Source organism: Prionailurus viverrinus, chromosome C1, assembly GCF_022837055.1.
Source record: "Prionailurus viverrinus isolate Anna chromosome C1, UM_Priviv_1.0, whole genome shotgun sequence".
In the NCBI taxonomy this organism is placed as follows: domain Eukaryota; kingdom Metazoa; phylum Chordata; class Mammalia; order Carnivora; family Felidae; genus Prionailurus; species Prionailurus viverrinus.
In genome coordinates, this window is record NC_062568.1 from 59,845,797 (window position 1) to 59,867,351 (window position 21,555).

A 21,555-nucleotide genomic window follows, 5' to 3' on the forward strand; every position below is an offset into this window, starting at 1 on the left:
AAGAACTTTGTTTAAAGTGAAACGGCTTTCCGGGCGCCTGGATGGCTCAGCCGGTTGGGCATCTGACTCTGGATATCGGCTCAGGCCATGATCCAGGGTCATAGGATCGAGCCCTGTGTTGGGCTCTGTGCTGAGGCGTGGAGCCTGCTTAAGATTCTCTCTTCCTCTGCCCCTTTACGCAGCTCGCGTGCGCGCACGCCTTCTGTCTAAGACACACAAACAAGTTTCTGTAGCCTGCTCTGTTAAGAAAGTTTTTGCTTCTGTTTTATACCTGTTGTTACATAGCTTGCAGAATTTGAATCGCAGTGTACTTCTTTGTATACTTCTTTATTTATCCAACATTGGTGGCATAACATTTTAAGGAAACCTGTGGGACTCAGGAAAGCCGGATGCCGGCAGCCCTGAAAATGTTCCTGGGTGTTTAGAAGTACACCTCGGTTTTGCCAGTAAAGTCTCAAGAGTCTCTTGTGAGAAAACAAGACAAAACCCAAAACTGGGAATCAAACCAAATCGGGAAGGAATTGTTTTTGGTGACACAAATATGACATTTCAGAATAACCGGGGAACCTCAAACTAGTTTTTCTATGTTGTGTAATCACAACTTGATCTTCACTCAGGGACAAGCTCGAGATTTGTGGAATATTAACCCCGTTATTCTATCTTGCGTTTCCTTTTCAGTACAGAAAATTACACTGAACTTTTTCAAATAGGAGACCAAGGCTAAGTGGATGACTCCTCTGTGAAGAGTGAAGGGCTGTGGATTTTATTCAGACCCTCGATAACTTGCTGTGTGGTCTCTGCCAGGTCATTTAATCTTTTTACTTCCTTCTTCTTTTTCAATTCCAATATCCACTAAATCTTCCTATTTTCCTAAGAATTTGTCTAATCCTTTCCATTTCCAGAGTCTCTCTTCAGATATAGGGCCTGTTGATTTTACTCCTGAACATCCCTAAATGACTGCTTTTCCCGGATTTCCTCTTGGGCTAGAGAGAGCACAGCAGTAGTCCAGGGTGCTGAGCGGATGGGGCTCAGCTTCTCTTACCTGGGACGAGACTGTGGTTGGGCTTCTCCAGTCTCTGTGCTTCCCTGCTTTTCTAGACCAAGATACTATGGGAAAAGAGACTGATTCGAATAAAGAGCTACCGGGGTTCCCTGTAGCTGTGGTGGCTCCCGCTACCCCAGACCCCCCCCCCCCCGCCCCCCCATGAGCCGCTTGTAGGTCTGAAGGGATCTGATACGTCGTCACCCGTTTTGGATACATTTTAGGAAGCTCTGCACCATCAAATGCTGATTCCATTATTCTCTTGCCAAGGGTTGAACTAACCTGAGCCAGTTTCTCATGCACAACTCAGGTTCCTCCTTACAGGTATTCGTAGCTGTTACAGATGTTTGAGGCAGGTTACGTTTGGCCTTTCACCAGCAACACCACTCCCAGGTTTTAAGGAAATCGAGTTTCAGACCAAATTTTGCCATTCATTGGCAAACAAGCCCCTAGAGAGCCCTCACAGATTTGTTCTGCACACTCAACGAAGTTCCTGCTGTCTCTCTAGGTGAATGGAAAATTCACTCGAAGCAGACATGCCAACATTACAGATGCAGTTTTCTTACACACTTGTACTTGGGAGTCTAGAATCAAACTAGACCTAGAACTGGGGAGGGATTTAGCTTACTCTTGGGCCTGGCTGGATTCTTTTTATTCACGCAAGAGTGGGGAGTATAGCTAAAATTTTAGCCCTTCTCTGTGTGCTGACTGCCTTTACTTTGGTCAGTGAGAGCCTGTTTCTCACATGCATCATGGCTACCGACAGGTGACTGGCATTAATATTCTCCAATAATAGCCCCTTTTGGGCATTCACCTGGCTCGTACTTATCTATACTTAGATACAGATAACTGAAATACTTGTAGCAGCTGCCTCTGGCATCCTTCATCAAATGCTACCAGAACCTTCTGGCACTGGGCATTCTGGGTCAGGGTGTCAGTTGACCACTTGGGTCTCATAAATATAATGTTGCATGGTGTATGTGAAAGTATTTTAGGTAAATTTTAGGCATTGTAACAACTTACCAGATTAGTTTTGCAGGCTAAGCCGGGGAGGCATAATTGCTTTATTTTGCCTAATTTTTTAAAAAATGAATTTGTTGCGGGCAACAGAAAAGAGAGCTTTTGCGTAAAGGTCTCGATATTTGGCTTGCTCTGGGAAAATTGGGACTTTGGCCACACCAGACTCTATTCCTCTAAGGTGACTTTGTTTTCCAGTGGAATAGCAGCAGCCCACTTTTTAGAGCTGGGGTAGGAGGGCACCGAGAATGGGCTCCTGGGGAGGGCCCAGCACTTCCTAGGGTCCCCCTGTGCTGACACTGGGTATCAAGTGCCCTTTAATCATTGGGATTGTGCTGTTGGTTTGCAGGGCCCTCCTCCCTCCTTTACTCCCGCCTGGCCCCTGTAGGTATTTGAGTGTTCGACCCCTGCAGCTGTCAGACACTTTTTCCTCTTGGCTCAACACTTGTGCTTTGCTCACGCTGCTTCTTTGTCTGGAATGCCATTTCCTTTTCGGCTTGCCTCTCCAGGTCTTAACTTCTTCCTGAAGGCCAGGTCCAAGGCCCCCGTGGATGTGGAGTCTTCCATGGCTCTTAACACTCCTGGCTCCTCCGTGTCTACACACAGATAGCAGCGCATTGTTGTTCTTAATTGTTTCATGCCTTCCCTCTCCTCAGGGGTAATATTCTTAAAGTCAGGAAATATATCTTTCTTATATTTTATATCTTCCACTGTAAACATGTTAATGCTTATCTCCCCATCCCAGTCTGAAGGCAGAGAATAGTCCGTGTATTGATCTACCTGACAATTATTTTAAAGCATATTTATACATGGTGAGGAGAAGCAGGAGCGTGTTATTGATAGGGTTCTTGAGCAAACGGCTAAGAAAGAATTCTTGAGATGTCTTTGGTGTAAAAGGTGATTTTATTAAAAAAATTTTTTTTAATGTTTATTTTTGAGAGAGAGAGAGAGAGAGAGAGAGAGAGAGGGAGCAAGCAAGCAGGGGAGGGGCAAAGAGAGAGGGCGACATAGAATCTGAAGCAGGCTCCAGACTCTGAGCTGTCAGCACAGACCCTGACACGGGGCTCGAACTCATGGACTCCGAGATCATGACCTGAGCTCAAGTTGGACACTTAACTGAGCCACCTAGGCACCCCTAAAAGGTGATTTTATTAAAGCACAGGGACAGGACCTGTGGACAGATAGAGCTGCACTGGGGTTGTGAGGAGTGACTGATAATATACTTTTAAGTTAGTGGGGGTTAGGGATAGCGTTAAGTCTCTAAGGAATTGGGAAGCCAGGCTTTCAGGACCTTGAGGGGCTAGCTATTGTTAAGATAAGGTTATTTTTAGTCTTTAATAAAGCAAAAACATCAAGGAAGTAAGGTAGCCCTGAGTTGCTTGAAGATGGTCACGCTCTGCATGTCCCAGGTGTCTGCAAGTTGTAAGGAGATTTAATTTTAGCTACATTTCTCTTGCCTTTGTTTCCCTTATGATTATAAATATGAACGTAATATAAAAACAGGCATAACCAAGAAGCCAGGTAAGGAAAAAGACCCAGAAGCCCAGATTCAGGGTGTGCCAAACTCCCAGGGTGGGGGGAGTAGCATGGCGTGCAGCCTAACTACCGGGACACCTGGCCTCTGCCAGTGCCGACCGTGCTGTTTCCTGGAGGATCTGCCCACTCTCCAAATTAGGTGGCTATGCCCCAAACCTGGGGGATCCGCCGCAGGGCTAAGCATTCACATATACCAAAATAAGACAGTTCCCAAAGTTACTTAATCGTACACCACACATCAGGCAAAAGTGTTGGGTGGGCATCAGACTAACCACACCCCAACACGAGGGGCTGTGAAAGAGCCCCCAGGCACAGGGAGTCAGGATGCCAAAGAGGCTTCCATTATTAATAAGGATGAGCAGGACGCCCCCTGCCGGTGGCCCTGCACTTAGTGGAGGAACAGTGTACCTGGGCGCATAGGCAGCGTCGTGGAGGGCAAGGCTGGTGATGGATTCGGGGAATAAACAGTAAGTGGTTCAGCAGCGCCCAGCCTCAGGGCTGCATTTGGGAGAAGGGGCAGCTGAGGCGGGAGAGGAAAAGGGAAGTCCGATGTGCATGCTGTGCTCAGGGATTCTGACTTTTTCCTAGGGAGCAGAGGGCCTTTCAAGGGAGAAGTCAGGAAGAGAAAGGCCTGCGTGCCAGTCTCCTGGGAAGCAGGACGATGGTGGGGGTTCAGCAGGCCGTCCCAGCAGCAGTACGGAAGGAGCGGGGTGGGTGGATTCAGGAGATGTGAGAGAGCCTTTAGTGCCTGGGATGACAGCATCCTTTCTGGTTTGGGATGCAGTTATTTCTGGATGCAGGAAGATGGGCGGGCTAGCTCTATGTGTAGCCTGTGATCCCGTGTCGCCGGAGTGATGTTTATGGTTTCTGACCCACGTCTGTCTGGTTGCACTCTTCTTGGCTGTATAGACGGACTTCTCCTAAAACAAGGGCTCTTTTTAGTGCAGTGGTTCACCACCTCGTTCTCCCTGTCCTAGGTACACTGTCTGGTCGGAATATACCGGCTTTCCTTTTTACACAGGCACACTATGTACTCTGGTCAGAATGTTGTTTCTCAGTACATATAAATCTTTCTGTATATACATTGGCAATACATTGGAGCACATCGTGTATTTATTCTGTAGTCGTAAGGGTGAGTAGATGTTAGGATTGGCGTTTTCTCCTTCTGGAATTTTTTGTTCTGAGCATTAAAGACATTTAACCATCTGTTTATGACTTTAAAGTGAGTGTTCTAAGTGGAGCCTATGAATAAATACGTGAATCATGAAGGATACATTGAAGGGGTATTGTCAGTAATAAATTGCTCCTGTGCATCTTTTCAGCTGTTTTTGTAGCTTTAAAAAGGTCTAATGTAATCATATGGAATTTTTAAGGAATTAAAAAAATTTAATGTTAACTATGGATTTTTATATGGATTGTATCTTCTAGGAGAGATTGGGGTGTAGGGTTGCTGCAACTGCATTAAAAAATATATTTTTCCTTAGAGTACAGATGATATGTACTTAGTATTACATTGTTACAAATTTATTATTTTTTTTAATGTTTATTTATTTTTGAGACAGAGCATGTGAGCTGAGCCGGGAGGGGCAGAGAGAGGGGACAGAGGATCTGAAGCCAACTCTGAGCTGTCAGCACAGAGCTTGATACAGGTCTTGAACTCGTGAACCGTGAGATCATGACCTGAGCCAAAGTTGGATGCTTAACTGAATTAGCCACCACCCAGGTGCCCCACAAAATTATTTTACTTTGATTTTAATTTTTAAAAAATATTTATTTATTTTTGAGAGCGTGCAAGTGGGGAGGGGCAGAGAGAGAGACGGGGTCAGAGGATCCGAAGTGGGCTCTGTGCTGACAGCAGAGAGCTGCTGGTGGTCTTGAATTCACGAACCGTGAGATCATGACCTGAGCCAAAGTCAGACACTTAACTGACTGAGCCATCCAGGCACCCCACAGAATTATTTTAATAGAAGTGGAATGTTGGAGGGGCACCTGGGTGGCTTAGGACTTTAAGTATCTGACTTTGGCTCAGGTCATGATCTCACGGCTCATGAGTTTAAGCCCCATGTTGGGCTCTGTGCTGACAGCTCAGGGCCTGGAGCCTGCTTCAGATTCTGTGTCTCCCTCTCTCTCACTGCCCCTCCCCTGCTCATGTGCATGTGCTCTTGCTCTCTCTCTCTCAAAACTAAACATTAAAAAAACTAAAAAGAAATGGATGTTGGATTCATTGTTGAACTTTGCAGAAGTATAAATTAACTTGAAATTAATATTTTTCAAAGCTCATCATACTATCTTTTCCTCTAGCTGAATATAGTAGATGTTTACAAATGGTTTTATTCACCTAGCTTTTCTGTAAGAACATGAATTGTATTTCCTCCCACCTACAGGAGACTGGCTTACTGGTTCTAGAGATTTCTTTTCACAAGGCTTCATTTTTTTGACCAAAATATAAGAATTCAAATAGTTTTAGTTTGGCACATATGTGCAAATTAAATTATCTAGCCTTTTCAAAATACACTTCTGCTCAGTATTAACATGAGCGTTAGCAGTGGGAACAAAGACTCACGTTTGTCAATTTTTATTGCTTTTACTTGTAGTTGAAATCCTTTAGGGAGTTGAGTAAATTTAAATGTAAGTAAAGTAAAACAGTCAACAGATTTCAACTCAGGGAACTGGTTATAGTGTTATTGCCCTAACTTCATATTGAAGACCTAAAGCAAATGCTAATACATTTTCACCTTGGTTTCTGCTGGACTTTGCTCTTGGGTAAATGGCTGTCATCCTGGTAGTCATGAAAGGGGATCAGCAAAGGAGAATTAAACGAGAGGAATTGGCAGGGGCTCAAACTACACAGTCTGCTGTGGCATTTTGAGCTGTTGATCACCTTTTTAAATTACTATTTACCAGCTTACTATTGAGCTGTTCTTTAGTTGGCTCTACCTGGTAGGTCTGTACTAGCCCTGAGTAGTTGGTACTTGAACTTATTAACTAGTTTTAACTTTTAATAAAAATCTAAGCAGAAATGCATGCATTAATAATCACCAGGTATTCCTTTCTCTTTTGGCACATACAAACGTTTTTTGCATAAATGCATGTGTGTATTTCCATACAGTATGCCTAATTTATCTGCTCACAAAAAGAATTTTTAGTATGTAATGGATGTTAAGAAAAGTGTTTTTTCATTCTACAAACCATTGTATCTATACCTATGAAAATTATCCAGAAACCAAACGTAGGAAAAAAGAAAAAAACAATCTTTGCTGACCGAGCTTTTCCTTTGTGTTGATTGCTACATATGTACAAACCTGGGCATGTTGGCTTTATGTACCTGGGTTTGTGGATTTGCCGTTACGATTTTGCCTAAGGTGTTAGCACTTTTAAGCAAGGTCATGAGAATGTGGGAGATGATGTTATTTATCCTTTATTTTAATTTTTAATTGAGCTATAATTAACATACAGTGTTACGTTAGTTTCAGGTGGACAAGTTAGTGATTCAGCAGTTCTAGACGCTACTCTGCTCATCACCACAAGTGAACTCGTAATCCTATTTCACCCATCCCCCAAGCCACCTTAAGAAAAAAAAAAAAAAAAAGCCACTCCCCAGACATTGAGGATGTGGAATTAGAGGCTAGAAAGTAATCATTGTAAAAGAAAGACAAAAGAAGAAACTACATCACAGGGGCACCTGGGTGGCTCAGTCAGTTAAGTGTCTGACTTCAGCTCAGGTCACGATCTCATGGTTCCTGAGTTCAAGCCCTGCATCGGGCTCTGTGCTCACAGCTCAGAGCCTGGAGCCTGCTTCAGATTCTGTGTCTCCCTCTCTCTGTACCTTCCCCTGCTCACACTGTTTCTCTCTCTCAAAAATAAATAAACATTAAAATAAAAAAAAGGAAACTACCTTACATACTATTTTTACTGCTTCCAGTGCTATTCTTATACATGATTTCAGCTAAAAACTGAGATCCTTTGTATTTAGGCCATTAAGAATGTGTTATTATTTTTATTGCTGTAATCCTTTATGATTAGTTATGACTTTTGATACCTTTTTGATAGAAAATACAATTTGGTATGCTAAGCTTGTGGACTGGTGGGCTTGCTGACCCATGATGATGTTGTTTAAACTGTAGGATGGCAGGATGCGTTGGTGGTCCCTGAGAGAGCTCATGGTGTTTGGAACAATTAAGTCATCATCACTGGAAAGCTCACCAGGAAAAGAGATGTTTATAAAACCAGAATTTGTAAGCAATAATGTCTTATATAAAATAAGGGTGATTTTTTTTTTCCTTACAGATTTTGGGGTAAGTGCATTCTTAGCAACAGGGGGTGATGTTACCCGGAATAAAGTAAGAAAAACATTTGTTGGCACTCCGTGTTGGATGGCCCCTGAAGTCATGGAACAGGTAAAAAAATAAATAAATAAATAAATAAAAATATATATAAATAAAAAAGTGATGTTTTGTATCATTAAATACACTAAAATTTCATTCAAATCAATGATGTTACTAGAATGCATCATGTAACTCAGATTTAATTCCCGATTGCTGGGCCTTAGCAAAGTGATATTATCGAAGTTGTGCATATATGCTGTAGACTCCTGACATACTGTGGACCTCATGATGTGTGACCTTCCAGTTGTATAATTGTGTTTTTTCCTGGTTCTTTTCTTAGGTGAGAGGCTATGACTTCAAGGCTGACATGTGGAGTTTTGGAATAACTGCCATTGAATTGGCTACAGGAGCAGCGCCTTATCACAAGTACCCTCCTATGAAAGTAATTACTATTGGAAATAATATGTTGGGCTTGAAATAGGATTTAATGGAACAGGTTCTGTAATTCTTTTAAACATAATCATTTTTCTCTTAGACCTGAGGAGAATTAATGGAGGAATGCAGCCAAGTTAAATGTTGTCTGATGTTCTCAGTGGACAAAATAGGACAAAAGTGGTACAATTCCCAGCTTTGAAGCTTGCTTTTACGTTCTTAGCACAGAGCTGTCTGAAGAGTGTGATCAGATTGGTGGGTGGAGGATGAGAACTGTGACACATGCTGGCCATTACTCCTCTAATAGCAGAATACCCTAGACCCCCAAGGAAAATCCGAAAATAGATTATAGTGATACCATCTTTGTGGATAGATTTCCCCAATTTTTTTGGAATGATCTGTAACGTTTCACCCATGTGCTCATACTGTCATGTTGGTGATTCATCTGAAATAAGTGAGCCCAGTGTTATTAGACAATAACCTACATCTGGATACTGTTTTCAGACTTTTGTTATTCTTTTAACTGGCCTACATCATTATTTCACTCAGTTCTGAGATGGTAAATCAGGGCTGATTTACCCGATTAGATTTTATTTGGGGGCTGAAATAGTTGAGTGGAAATTATTAAAGTATTTTACAAAGAGTACCATCTGTATTTGTTTCAATTTTTTCCTAGGCAAATACTGGAAAAATTTAGGTTTAAAAAAATGAGGATAAAAGAAGGTTAAATAATTTTACTGATTAAAAAGTTAATACATTCTTACTGGAAAAAATTTGGCAGTCCAAACAAGAATAAAGAGAATAATCATTCATAATCTCATTAGCCACAGACAATCCCTGTTAAGGTTTTAGTGTAGTTACATTACTCTTTTCTCTATATACATATTTAAAAAAAATTTTTTTAATGTTTTTATTTATTTTTGAGAGGGAGAGAGAGAGAGAGAGACCAAGCATGAGTGGGGTAGGGGCAGAGAGAGAGGGGGACACAGAATCCGAAGCAGGCTCCAGGCTGAGCTGTCGGCACAGAGCCAGATGCGAGGCTGGAACTTGTGAACCATGAGATCCTGACCTGAGCCGAAGTTCGACGCTTAACCGACTGAGCCATCCAGGCGCCCCAGTCTATATACGTATTTTTAACATACTTAAGATTAGGGTGTGTGTGTGCATACATACTTGCTTTTGTTAGCAGAAAATGTAAAGTTGAGACGGAAACTATTGAAATGAACTTTCAGAGAAAGAGTGCTAACGCAGCTCTTCCATCCGGTTTTTCTGTATTATTTTTTCGCATTTCTTGTTTTCTTTCTTCCCCCACTCCTTCATGTTTCCCACCCAGCTCCAAAATCATATTGCTGATCCCAGCCTGCTATCCTGTCCTGCGGGACTCTGCTAGGACTTTGGAACTCTCCCACTTTCTTCTGTTTGCTGTTTTCCTCCACAAACAATAAACTGTCACTGTAATCCTTCATGTATTCACACATCTGAAAGTGTTTGAGAGGAGTCTTGGCATGTATAACATTTGCATAAATTAAGGCTAATTTATGCATTAATGAGGTTTATTCCTTTTATAGGTGAATAGTTTACTACAAATTGTATTCTTTTTTAAAGCAAGTAATTTTGATGTTAGTGTGAACGAATGGAATTTTTACCTTTTTGATTTGAAGCTGTATTTTGATTTGGTTTTGTCCCCCTCCAAAACCAGCGTGGCCTTTTGCTCTCTGGTTATGGTTTTTAGTAACTCGTATTCTGGCTGTCTTTCAGTGTTTTACTGTCTCAATTTGGCCAAGCCTTTAAGCAATATTCTGTAGGTTTTCTCAGTAAGAAAAGAGAAAAGGAAATCATGTGTTACCTTCTGGGATGGTGTGGATTTATTTTTAGGGTTGGCAGTGTGTTAATAGAAGCCTTGAGTAGGGGCGGTTCCTTACTCATGAATGACCTGTGCACATGAACTGCTGCTCTGGCCCCCGCCCCCACGCACGTTCCCAGCCAGAGCCCCGGCCCTCGCTAACCCTGTGCTGGAGCTACGTGCTCCTCCAGGCTGTGTGAGAGCCAGTTCCCAGAAGTTCTGTCCTGGCCGCTTTGGGAGATCATTCTTAACACACAGAACAGATTTTGTAAGTTCTGTCAATGGAATAACAGAAAGGTGAAAGGGCACATTGAGCAGATTTGCAAAGGGAAATGAATACTTTTAGCACACACTTTCTGGAAGGTTAAAATCATGGGAAAAGCATGTTTGTACCTAAATCAAGGATGGTCTTTGTGAGAGATTAAAGACTCGACTGTAGCCATTGCTGTACTGAGATTCTGTCTTGGTGTTTGTTTCTGCTGCAGGTGTTAATGTTGACTTTGCAGAATGATCCACCCACTTTAGAAACTGGAGTAGAGGATAAGGAAATGATGAAAAAGTACGGCAAGTCCTTTAGGAAATTACTTTCCCTGTGTCTTCAGAAAGATCCTTCTAAAAGGTATGTCACACTTAGTGGATGAGTTAATAATGACCTGGTTTGAATCACCACAAAGCGTTGTTTGTGCCTGGGAAAAGGCTGTGTGAGGACACCTGAAAGGTACTGCTAGTTCAAGGGAAATCCTGCTCTGGCCCCTGGTTTCCAACCTGTTAGTGGAAGACAGGGCGGGTCCAAGAGGGAGAGAAGTGAGTGAGGATGAAGGAGAGGCGGAGGAACATTTTTAGTGTTAATAAGATTCACTGTATTTGTTAGGTGTGGGCTCCGTCATCAAAGGAAATGAAATAAAACAGAAATCAAAAGAAATTGGCAGTGGTGCACTCAGAAGCTGAGCTAATATTCTGCACTGTGTAGGTTGAGCTGACCTCTCAGGATTTGAATATCCTGCTAGCTCCAGTCTAAACCAGGCAGAGCTATTGAATTTTGCATGAGCTTCCTTTTAGTTGCAGAACAAGTTGTGCTGTTTAAAAGATTATCAGTAAAGAAGATTAAGATTTTTGCATTAGAAACACTAATCATATAAACAGAAGCAAAAGGTTTGAAATCAACGTTAGTGTTTCCTCTTTATTCTTCGGTTGTTGCCTTGCTCCGTAGCATGCCTGTTTTCTGAGTTTGTTTCTTCCTTCTTAATTTCTGTGACTTTGAAATATCCTGGCAAGTCATAATATAGTTCAGCATCTTTTATCTCTTAAAGAAGAAAGTGACGTGAGCCCCACAGGCCTTGCCTGGGTAGAGTCCCTTTGTAGAGCTTGGTTGTGTGTGGTACCCTCCTGGCATACAGTCAGCCTGGACGACAGACCCGGAGAGGCCTCTGAGGATTTACTGGCCACCTTCTCCACCCAGGGGCTCAATTTGATACTTAGATTTGAAAATGTAAATGCTGGCTTCTCTCCAGAAGCTTTCTGTTTCAGGGAAGGACCTTGCTTTTGGACGGAGGGATTCCTGTATTCCTAAATCCTTTATGAAACTTCAGTTGTGTGTTTTTGTTTTTTTTAATCTTTGCACAGTACTCTATTGTTTGAGTCAGAAACCCTTCTCTAGATTCAACATAATTTCCATTATTTTACCCGTTCTTCATAGCTACTCTCTTCATTCCTTTACATTTTACTGAATTTGCCTTGAATCTTTTATCAGTCACCATTCATCCTCATGATGGGAGATCTGAAGACTGTTTGCTATTAAGCATCTTTAAATTATTTATTGTAAAAGGGATAGTTGTTTTGTCACACCAATAGGCCAATAGGCTATTTTTGCTTCAACATCTTAGTTGCCCTTTGTATTTGATTTGTAGGGCTTGTTTTTCCTCCCTAGTTATACTACTCTTTCATTGAGCTTACTTCTTCACTCTCCTATTGGGTGAGAATGCTCTTAGATTCTAATTTTGTTCTGCAACACTTGTTTGTCTTCCCTTTCTTTTTGGTGTCCTCTCCAAACATAAATTTTTGGCATCACCAGGGAAACAATTTGATCCTCCAAAGCCCAGTGAGAGAAGTATTTGTCTTCCCAGTTAGCACTGCATTACTGTGGTTGGTCTTTGTGATTCTCACACTAGTTGAGATCCCACCTAGTGGTGATGATGTGTAATGTCACCCAACTTCAGCCCTTTTGGAAAAAATACTGTAGGGTAGAATCACGGGTATACTTAATGATACAATAGATTTCTTTAGGAGGTTTGTAACTTAGGATAAATTAGATTATTATACACTATATTTAATGAACTGTCCTTATTTCTTAATTATCTTGAAAGTCTTCCCAGGTGTTAACTATATGAACTCAAATAATAGGTTCCCACCACCCCACCAAAAAAAAAAAAAAAAAAAAAATCTCAATTAGAGCCTTGCATCATATATTTGAATTCTTACAAAGTCTTTCCCTCAGAATGCTCTGTTAGGAACTTACTGATTTACAAAGTATTAATAGTTTAAGGATTTCTTTTAGATGTTTACATTATAACATAATCTAATCTCACTATTGTGCAGTTGTCCTCCATAACAGAGTGTCAGTGGTGCACCAAGTTTTTAGGGGACTCTTTTTGTTGTTGTTGTTAATTGAAGCATAATTAACATACATAACTAACATTATATTACTTTCCGGTGTACCATACAGTGATTCAACAACTCTGTACATTACTCGGTGCTCATCACGATAAATATACTTAGACCCCTTCACCTATTTCACCCATCCCTACACCCACCTCCCCTATGACAACCAGCAGTTTGTTCTCTGTATTTAAGAGTCTGTTTTATTTGGTTTTCTTGTTTTGTTTCTTAAATTCCACATACGAGTGAAATCATATGGTTACATGTCATTCTTTGACTGACTTATTTCACTCAGCATTATACCTTCTACGTCCATCCATATTGTTGCAAATGGCAAAATCTCATTCTTTTTTATGGTCGAGTAACATTCTATTGTATTCATATACCACATCTTCTTTATCCATTTACCTATCAGTGGACACGTGGGTTGCTTCCGTATCTTGGCTATTGTAAATAATGCTGCAATAAACATAGGGGTACGTATATCTTTTTGAATTAGTGTTTTCTTTGGGTAAGTACCCAGCAGTGGAGTTACTTGATCATATGGTAGTTCTATTTTTAAGTTTTTCAGGAACCTCCATTCTGTTTTCCACTGTGGCCGCACTAATAGTGTTCTCACTAATAGTGTGTGAGGGTTCCTTTTTCTCCACATCCTCGCCAACACTTTTTTTTTTTTTTTTTTAACCTTTTGACTAGTCATTCGGACTGGTGTAAGGTGATATTTCACTGTGGCTTTTTAAAAATTTAATTAAATTAATTAAAAAAAAATTTTTTAATGTTTACTTATTTTTGAGAGAGACAGAGACAGAGACAGAGCACGAGCACGGGAGGAGCAGAGAGGAGGGAGACACAGAATCTGAAACAGGCTTCAGGCTCTGAGCAGTCAGCACAGAGCCCGACACGGGGCTCAAACTCACAAACTGTGAGATCATGACCTGAGCCGAAGCCAGATGCTCAACCGACTGAGCCACGCAGGCACCCCATAATTTAATTAATTTTTTTAAGTAGACTCTCCCCCAACATGGGACTCAAACTCGCAACCCCGGGATCAAGAGTCGCATGCTCTACTGACTGAACCTTCCAGGCTCTTCTTGCATTGTGGTTTTGATTTGTGCTTCCCTAGTGATGGGTGATGTTGAACATCTTTTCATATGTCTGTTGGCCATCTGTATGTCTTAGTTGGAAAAATGTCTGTTCAGGCCCTCTGCCCATTTCTTAATAGCAGCTTCTCAGGTGACTCTCTTGCTCTCTCTCTCTCTCTCTCTCTCTTTTAAATGAAATGACATGGATGTGGGAAGTTTTGAGGAAAAAAAAGATTGATGAAATATGAGAATGGGAATAAACAATATTGTTGAATTACTTATTATATAGGGTGCAGCTTTAAAATATGTATTCATTACTAAATAAGTAAACATTTAATTGCTACACAAACCTGAAAGAAACCATGACTATTTCCTGTCTTCTCTGCCTTTGCTTATGTTATCCAAAGGCTCTTCCTCTTCCTCTATATTCCTTGAACCTCTTTTAACACTTACTTGAAAGTCCTCATCTTCTTAGAGTTAGGTAAATCTGGGTGAGATTCCTAGCTCTACTTTATCGTTATCTACATGACTCAATTCCCTTTTCTGTAAAATGAGCCTAATAACATCTACTTCATAAGATTGTCATGGGCATGGAATATGATAATTCACTTAAAGAGGATAACACAGTACCTAGGGGTTCCTAAGTATTCAGGAAATTGGGATTGCTGTTCACCATTTGCTGTTTTCTTCCAAACTGAGTGGAATTATTACAACTCTTAGTTTTCCTGCAGTATGTTAAAGATATGTCTCTTGTATACTTACCACATTATGTAAATTTATTGACTTACACATCCAATTTCCTCATAGGTTTGTAAGTTTTTTAGAAGTGTCATTCATCTTTATGTCTTTGTGTCCACAGTGTTGGGTCTGTATTACATATTTGATATTTCTTGAGCAACTGGAGACAACTGGGAGCTTGCAATGTGGGAATGATTTGGACTCACTAACGAGTGTTTTAGAAACAAACCGGATTCAAGTGGGTTGAGGAGTAAATGCAAGATTTTTGATAATTTTTATTGATTCTGCATATAGTCATCTACTTATAATTTAAAAGCAGTTGATAGGTACCAAAACCCTGGTCTTGTTGAGTTCCTTTTTTTTTTTTTTAAGTTTTTATTTATTTTGAGAGGGAGAATGGGAGTGGGGGGAGAAAGAGAGAATGCACATGCACACGTGCATGGGTGGGGTAGGGGCAGAGAGGGAGAGAGGAAGACAGGGAATCCCAAGCAGGTTCCTCACTGTCAGCTCAGACCTTGATGTGGGGCTCAAAACGCATGAACCGTGAGATCATGACCAGGGCTGAAACCTAGAGTTGTATACTTATCCTACTGAACCACCCAGGCGCCCCATGCTGAGTACCTTTTTGGCAACAGACAGAAACCTATCACAGGGGAACAGTGACCAGGACAGATTCAGTCCCATGTAGGAGCCCTCAGGCTAGCTGAGAATAAACTGCATTTTCGGCCAACCTTGAGAGCTCATGGAACTTTCCTAATAAAAGAGAGCTGGGGTGTTGGAGCTATTTGCCTCATCCAAGTCCGTGCTCTGCATTGGCATAGACTAAGAGGTGCTTATATTTGCAATGCACAACATGTTGCTATTTCTTAAAAAATGAGCCTTAATCTTGTAGATTACATACTTCATATGGATGGCAACTATAAAAAGAACCAGTATTTTCTTTGAGCAACAAGAGGGTGGATGTCACATAGATAATTTCATTAGAAGTGAATAAAACTTGAGTATTTCTTTTGTGGGGGAGGGGAGACTGAGAGATACAGCTCTGCCTGAGGTCAATGAGATGTTAGCAATTATAATGCACATTGTTAGAACTACTTAAACTATATCATGTTCATCCTGAATCCTTTGAAAATTATTTTAAGTCTCAGTGGACTTTGGTTCATCCATATGTATTAACTGAATCCTTTAAGATATTTTCTCCTGAGAATGTTGGTACTTGCAGACTACTGCATTGTTTTTAAGGATTTAAAATTAAATCATCATTCACAGCCTGTACCATTATTTGGGTTGCTGGTATAACATTTTAGCTTTCCTCATAAAACAGTATCTGTATTTATATTATGTTGTATTATTTGAAAATTGTTAGCAGCCATGTCAGATATAACATGCTTGCAGAATTCTTTTTCTTATGTGGTACTCAGCTAAGAGGCAGGCAGCACTGATGGTTCCATATTAATCCTGTACTGGTGGTTGCTATAGCATAAAACTAAAACAAACACAAAAGCAAACAAAACACAGAAAACATAAAGTCAGATGGGCAGCATGCACCTTACCTTCTCTTGTACCTTCTATCACTTTCTTCCTCCCTCATTTTCCCGTTCTTTCCAGTTCTGTTTTCCCATACTTTCTTATGGAGATAGCTTGGCACTTGTATGATTCTAACCCCCAAGCTATAGACACTTGAGTTATTTTGAGCACATAAAGAACCTGCAATTTAGTTCTTCTCTGTGTGGAGTAGACCTATTATTTTGTATGACCCATATGACCTATTAACATAAATCCTAAGCCTGTACAAAGAAGAATGTGGCTCCTTTAAACCATTTCTCATTTCTTATGTGATTGAGTGTATTTATTGATGAAGGCTAAGAATGGAGAGTGCAGAGAAAGAAGTTTTCTTTGTGGCACGCTTTTCCCCTTTACAGTTTTGGTCACCATAGAAATGACCTTGCTGGGGAAGGGAAGGTATTTTCCCAGGCGTGTATCTCCAGGCATGTCTGGCATTTCCTAGCCTTCTCTCTACATTGGTCCTACACCTCACCCTTAGTTTGTGGAAGGAGGAGGCAAGGTGCAGAGGAGCAAGGTGGGGGGGGATGTAGCTCTCCACTTTTGGACCTCCGCTGTGCATGGACTTACCTCTGGTTTTGTTTGTTTCGTTGTTTGTTAGCATGAGTCTTGTTTTCATTACATCATTCTGTTCCCTACTCTATTGAACAGATGCTTAGAATTCAGTGTTGACTAAATTTGGCTTTAGAAGTTGTAGTTTCTCTGTCTGACTGTCTAGTAGCATCACTTCTACCTTGTATTTGATTATGTTATAGAATTGAGCTATGGCAGTTTTCTGGTCTGTGCTGGGCATTGGGGATATAAAAAATGAATACCATGTGGTCCTTTGTCTGAAAGGGCTTATAACCTAGTGGGGTGGAGGCGGGAAGACCTAGGAACAGGTAATTACAGAATAGGAGTGTGTGGGTAGATTGGTGTGTGAGCACTGAGTAGGGAGCAATGGATATGTACTTGTAGGAGCTGATAAAAGTACCTTTGAAGATGGTGACATTTAAACTGGTTCTTGACTGATGAGCAAGGCTGTGCCAGTTGGTTACAAAAAATTTTGGAGCAAGAAAAGCAGCGTGTACTTTGTCATGAAAGAGCAGAGTGGGAGCAGGGTGGGAACATCCGTGTAGCCGGAGGACAGAGTTCATGTGGGGTGCGGTGGGAAATGAAGATGGAGGGAGCCAGCACCTCTCAGCCCACTGAAGTCCGTGAGGATGGATAAGAATTGGGTTTTTACAGAAGCCACCTCTGGAGCAGGGTGGGTGCTGGGCCAGAACGAAGAAGAGAGAAGTAGTGGAGAGACTGGCTGGGGGGCTGTTGTAACTGAATTGACCAAAGGCGATGAGAGTTTTCGACCAAATCGGTGACCTGGAGTCTCTTGATCATCTTGCTTTCCTTGGGTTTCTTAAAAAAGTTCAGTCTAACTTATTTTGTACGCCCCTTGGTTTTTAAGATTTTATTTCATGTTACGAGGTGCCAAACACAACACCAAGTCTCCGCGTGGTGTGTAACGGTCGTCCTTAGGTTTTCTGTGCAGCCCTCTCCTCCCGCCACAGCTCCGCTGTAGCGCTTCCACGCTCTGACGTCCCTCTTACAGCCTCACCGCACTCGCTAATTCTTATCTGCTAGATTATTAAGTTGCTGAAGGTGGTATTTGCGTCTGTCGTATTCACTGCGGCATGCCTAGCACCTAGCGCGACGCCTGACAAGTAGTAGGTGCTTAATAAATATTTACAGGGAGGTTGAAAGATAAATTGGAGTAGCTGGAGGCCAGACACCTTGCCGATGATCAGTAAGAGCGCACGTTAAAATAACAGCTACGGTTAAATCACATAAAATAGCAGTATCATTTTTAGTTCTGCTGTCTGTTTAACGAGGTACGGACTCATGAATCTGGATAAGCTCGCTGAGGGGATGTGGCACACAGACCGTCAATCATGGCCCACCTGTTGTTTAGACCTTTATTTACTCAAAGCAATTACCAATTAACAGCTGTGTATTGCAGTGGATGTGGTGATTCGGAGTTCTTTGTCAGGCACTTCTAACCAGTGTTCCACTTGAGGCTGAGGGAAAGAGCAATAACAATTTCAATAGAAAATTGCTCTGCAAAGAAATGTAGTTTATGGCCCCTGTAGACTTACGTAGTTTCTAGAGTGATGCACTTAAAAACGTTGCCTAAGTCTTATGTATCCTTTGGTTCAGTCCCTGGAAACGTTTTAATGGAGCTTCCTGGTTCCCACGCAGTGGTTTCCGATCTTTTCAAGTATGAGGACTCCTTTAAAAAAAATTTTTTTTAATGTTTATTTATTTTTGAGAGACAGAACGTGAGCAAGGGAGGGGCAGAGAGAGAGGGAGACGCAGAATCTGAAGCAGGTTCCAGGCTCTGAGCTGTCAGCACAGAGCCCGATGTGGGGCTCAAACTCACAGCTGTGAGATCAATGACCTGAGCAGAAGTCGGATGCTTAACTGACTGAGCCACCCAGGCGCCCCATGAGGACTCCTTTTATTTTATTTTATTTTATTTTATTTTATTTTATTTTATTTTATTTTATTTTACTTTACTTTACTTTACTTTACTTTACTTTACTTTACTTTACTTTACTTTACTTTACTTTATTTTATTTATTTTGAACGCTTATTTTTGAGACAGAGAGAAACAGACCATGAACGGGGGAGGGTCAGAGAGAGGGACACAGAATCTGAAACAGGCTCCAGGCTCTGAGCTGTCAGCACAGAGCCCGATGTGGGGCTTGAACTCACGGACCGTGAGATCATGACCTGAGCCGAAGTCGGACGCTTAACCGACCAAGCCACCCAGGCGCCCCAAGAGGACTCCTTTTAAACTTGCACCCTTCTCAACACAGTACTATTTGTACCTTTGGTAATCATGGCCTGAATGAATACCTCATAATATTCAGTAACGCTTCCCTCTCCCCTCCCCAGTTTTTTTTTTTATGAAAAATTTTAAATACACAAAGGTGAAAAAAAATAGTACAGTGTCTGCTTCTGTAACACCACCTGGAAGCAGTAGTCACGAATATTTTCTGTATCTGATGTGTGTATTTATCTACATTTTATTTGCTGAACAGTTTGAAAGCGAGTAACAGACTTTAATAGTTCAGCTTGCATTCCCTGCAAATAAAAATGTGTTCCCTCATAGCCACAATACTTTTCCACACCCAAGAAAATGACCAATAATTCCCTAAAATCATCTTAATGATCTAGCCTATTCACATAGTCTCTAATTATTTCCAAATGTCTTTTGTTGTTTCTCTCCCTTCCCCTTCAAACACAGGATTTAGGCAAGGGTCTCCTGTGGCATTTGGTTTTGTTTCTTTAAGTCCCTTTTAATGTGGAACAGTCCCCTCCCTTCTCTCCTTTTCCACTTATGACACTGACTTTTTGAAGAGATCAGGCTGGTTGTCTGGCTGATTGTCTCATACTCTGGATTTATCTGATTCTGTCTGCTTGGCTGTGTGTTTTAGAAGGAACTATTTTGGAAGAAAGCTATTCTTTATGGAAGAATGCCATTTAATAAAGGTAGAAGGAATGATAGAAGTAGGAAATCAGCATTCTGCCACCTGTTAGGAAATAATCATTTAAGACAAAGATGCTGAAATTGTTAGGGGAACAGGAAATTCCTACAATGCCGAACGAAGTATTACCCAACAGAATGCTTGCCAATTGCCCTGGTGAAAACATACCTTGACAATGGAGAGGTCTCAGGCCCGGGGGTCGTTGGTTAAACTTAGCATCACTCCCAGTGAGTTAACCTAACATCAGGTACCTCTGATGTGCCGTGGGGAGAAGTGCATGGTGTCATCTGTGAAGGATTCTTCCCCTAAATGCTTGATGCAATATAGTCAAGTTTTTAGATTTAACCTTTAGTTTATAGGAAGTACAGGATAGAGAAGCAAGTTAAATGACACCATGAGGAGCCAGACCAATCCAGTATTGCTTTTAAATGAATTTGCATTTTATGAATCACCCTCACATTTACCTTACCCCCCAGAGCCACTAGGGCATGTGCACTGCACTTGGTGGGCAGAGAGAGCTTGTCCACATGTTGCGGGCCCCTTGTGGTAACTGCTGCTCTTGGGAAATCCTAGGACACTGTAGACTATAGTTTCTTTGACAGGATCATATTGCAGCTTGCACGGCTTCTTAATAAATATAGGAATTTAGCTCACAGATGTGTCAGTCTGCCACCTTTAAGAAACACTGAATTCACTTAGTTGAAGTGTAAGGATGAAGGATGGAAAATTGATCGTGCCCTAAATATTTAACTTACAGCAATTTATGTGTTTTGCAGTAGAGTGGAAAGAACTGGAAAATCGGCACTGTTTGATTTGGTGCCAGCTTATGATTAATTTGTTTTCTGGTTTTGCTATTCCTGAAACTGGTTTTCCAGAAACATTCTGGGATTCAGTTGTTTCATCACGGCAGTGTATTTATTGAGTGGTCATTGTTTCAACTTTAATTTATTATTGATCTTTCAGGCCCACAGCAGCAGAACTTTTAAAATGCAAATTCTTCCAGAAAGCCAAGGTAACATGCTTAAAACCCCACGTAAATCTGCTATTTTGAAATCACTATGAATTTCTATGTGTGATATTTGGTGTTAAACTGTTGGGAATATTTATTTTGCAGAACAGAGAGTACCTGATTGAAAAGCTGCTTACAAGAACACCAGACATAGCCCAAAGAGCCAAAAAGGTAAGCATCAATAGTCTTTGTGACCCAGCATGGGCTCCTCCCCACCCGGGGATATGAAGCCCACAGACAAATAAGAAAAACATTGCCACATACTCAGGATGTGTTATTTAGAGGCTATCTGATTAGCAATTCCTCATATAGCTGCATTTTGCCTTTTGGCTATCTCTGGCTTGTTGTGAATGCATTTGTGGAAACAGTGTGAAACTTGAATGATTTCGTACTTTCCATTTTTCAGCTTTGCTTAAAGAAGGTCGGAGGGGAGGGGATTGTGATGAGGTATGAACATTGGAGAGGTGAAAGATCCTTGAATATCTTTCTTTTGGATTTTATAGAAGAGGGGGCAGTCATTTTGAAGCAGCTTGAAATGATGAAAACGAAAATCAAAATCTGTTTTCAATGGTTATCTTATTTTTAATCCGATTTTATTTACAAATTTAATGGTTATCTTGAGTATCTGGAATATTGGTTCTTTCCTCATCAAAGACCCTGGCCCCTCTTGTAGTTTACCTGATGTTAACTGAATTATGTTAATGATTACCTGCAAAAGTTCCCATTCTTGGTTTTAGATTTTTAAAATGGTGTGTATGTGTGAGTGTATTTATTTATGTATTTATCCAG

General features: G+C 41.1%; 1 protein-coding gene across 5 annotated transcripts in view; it reads left to right on the forward strand.

Moving 5' to 3' along the window:
* The window catches only part of STK39 (serine/threonine kinase 39), a 311,497-nt gene that overhangs the window by 98,225 nt on the left and 191,717 nt on the right, over positions 1–21,555 (forward strand). For all 5 annotated transcript variants that reach the window (XM_047869279.1, XM_047869281.1, XM_047869282.1 and 2 more), the window contains exons 6-10: positions 7,883–7,992; positions 8,261–8,362; positions 10,681–10,814; positions 20,721–20,769; positions 20,872–20,937. In XM_047869279.1, the coding sequence (XP_047725235.1) occupies positions 7,883–7,992; positions 8,261–8,362; positions 10,681–10,814; positions 20,721–20,769; positions 20,872–20,937 (461 nt within the window). The remainder of the gene's footprint in view (positions 1–7,882; positions 7,993–8,260; positions 8,363–10,680; positions 10,815–20,720; positions 20,770–20,871; positions 20,938–21,555) is intronic.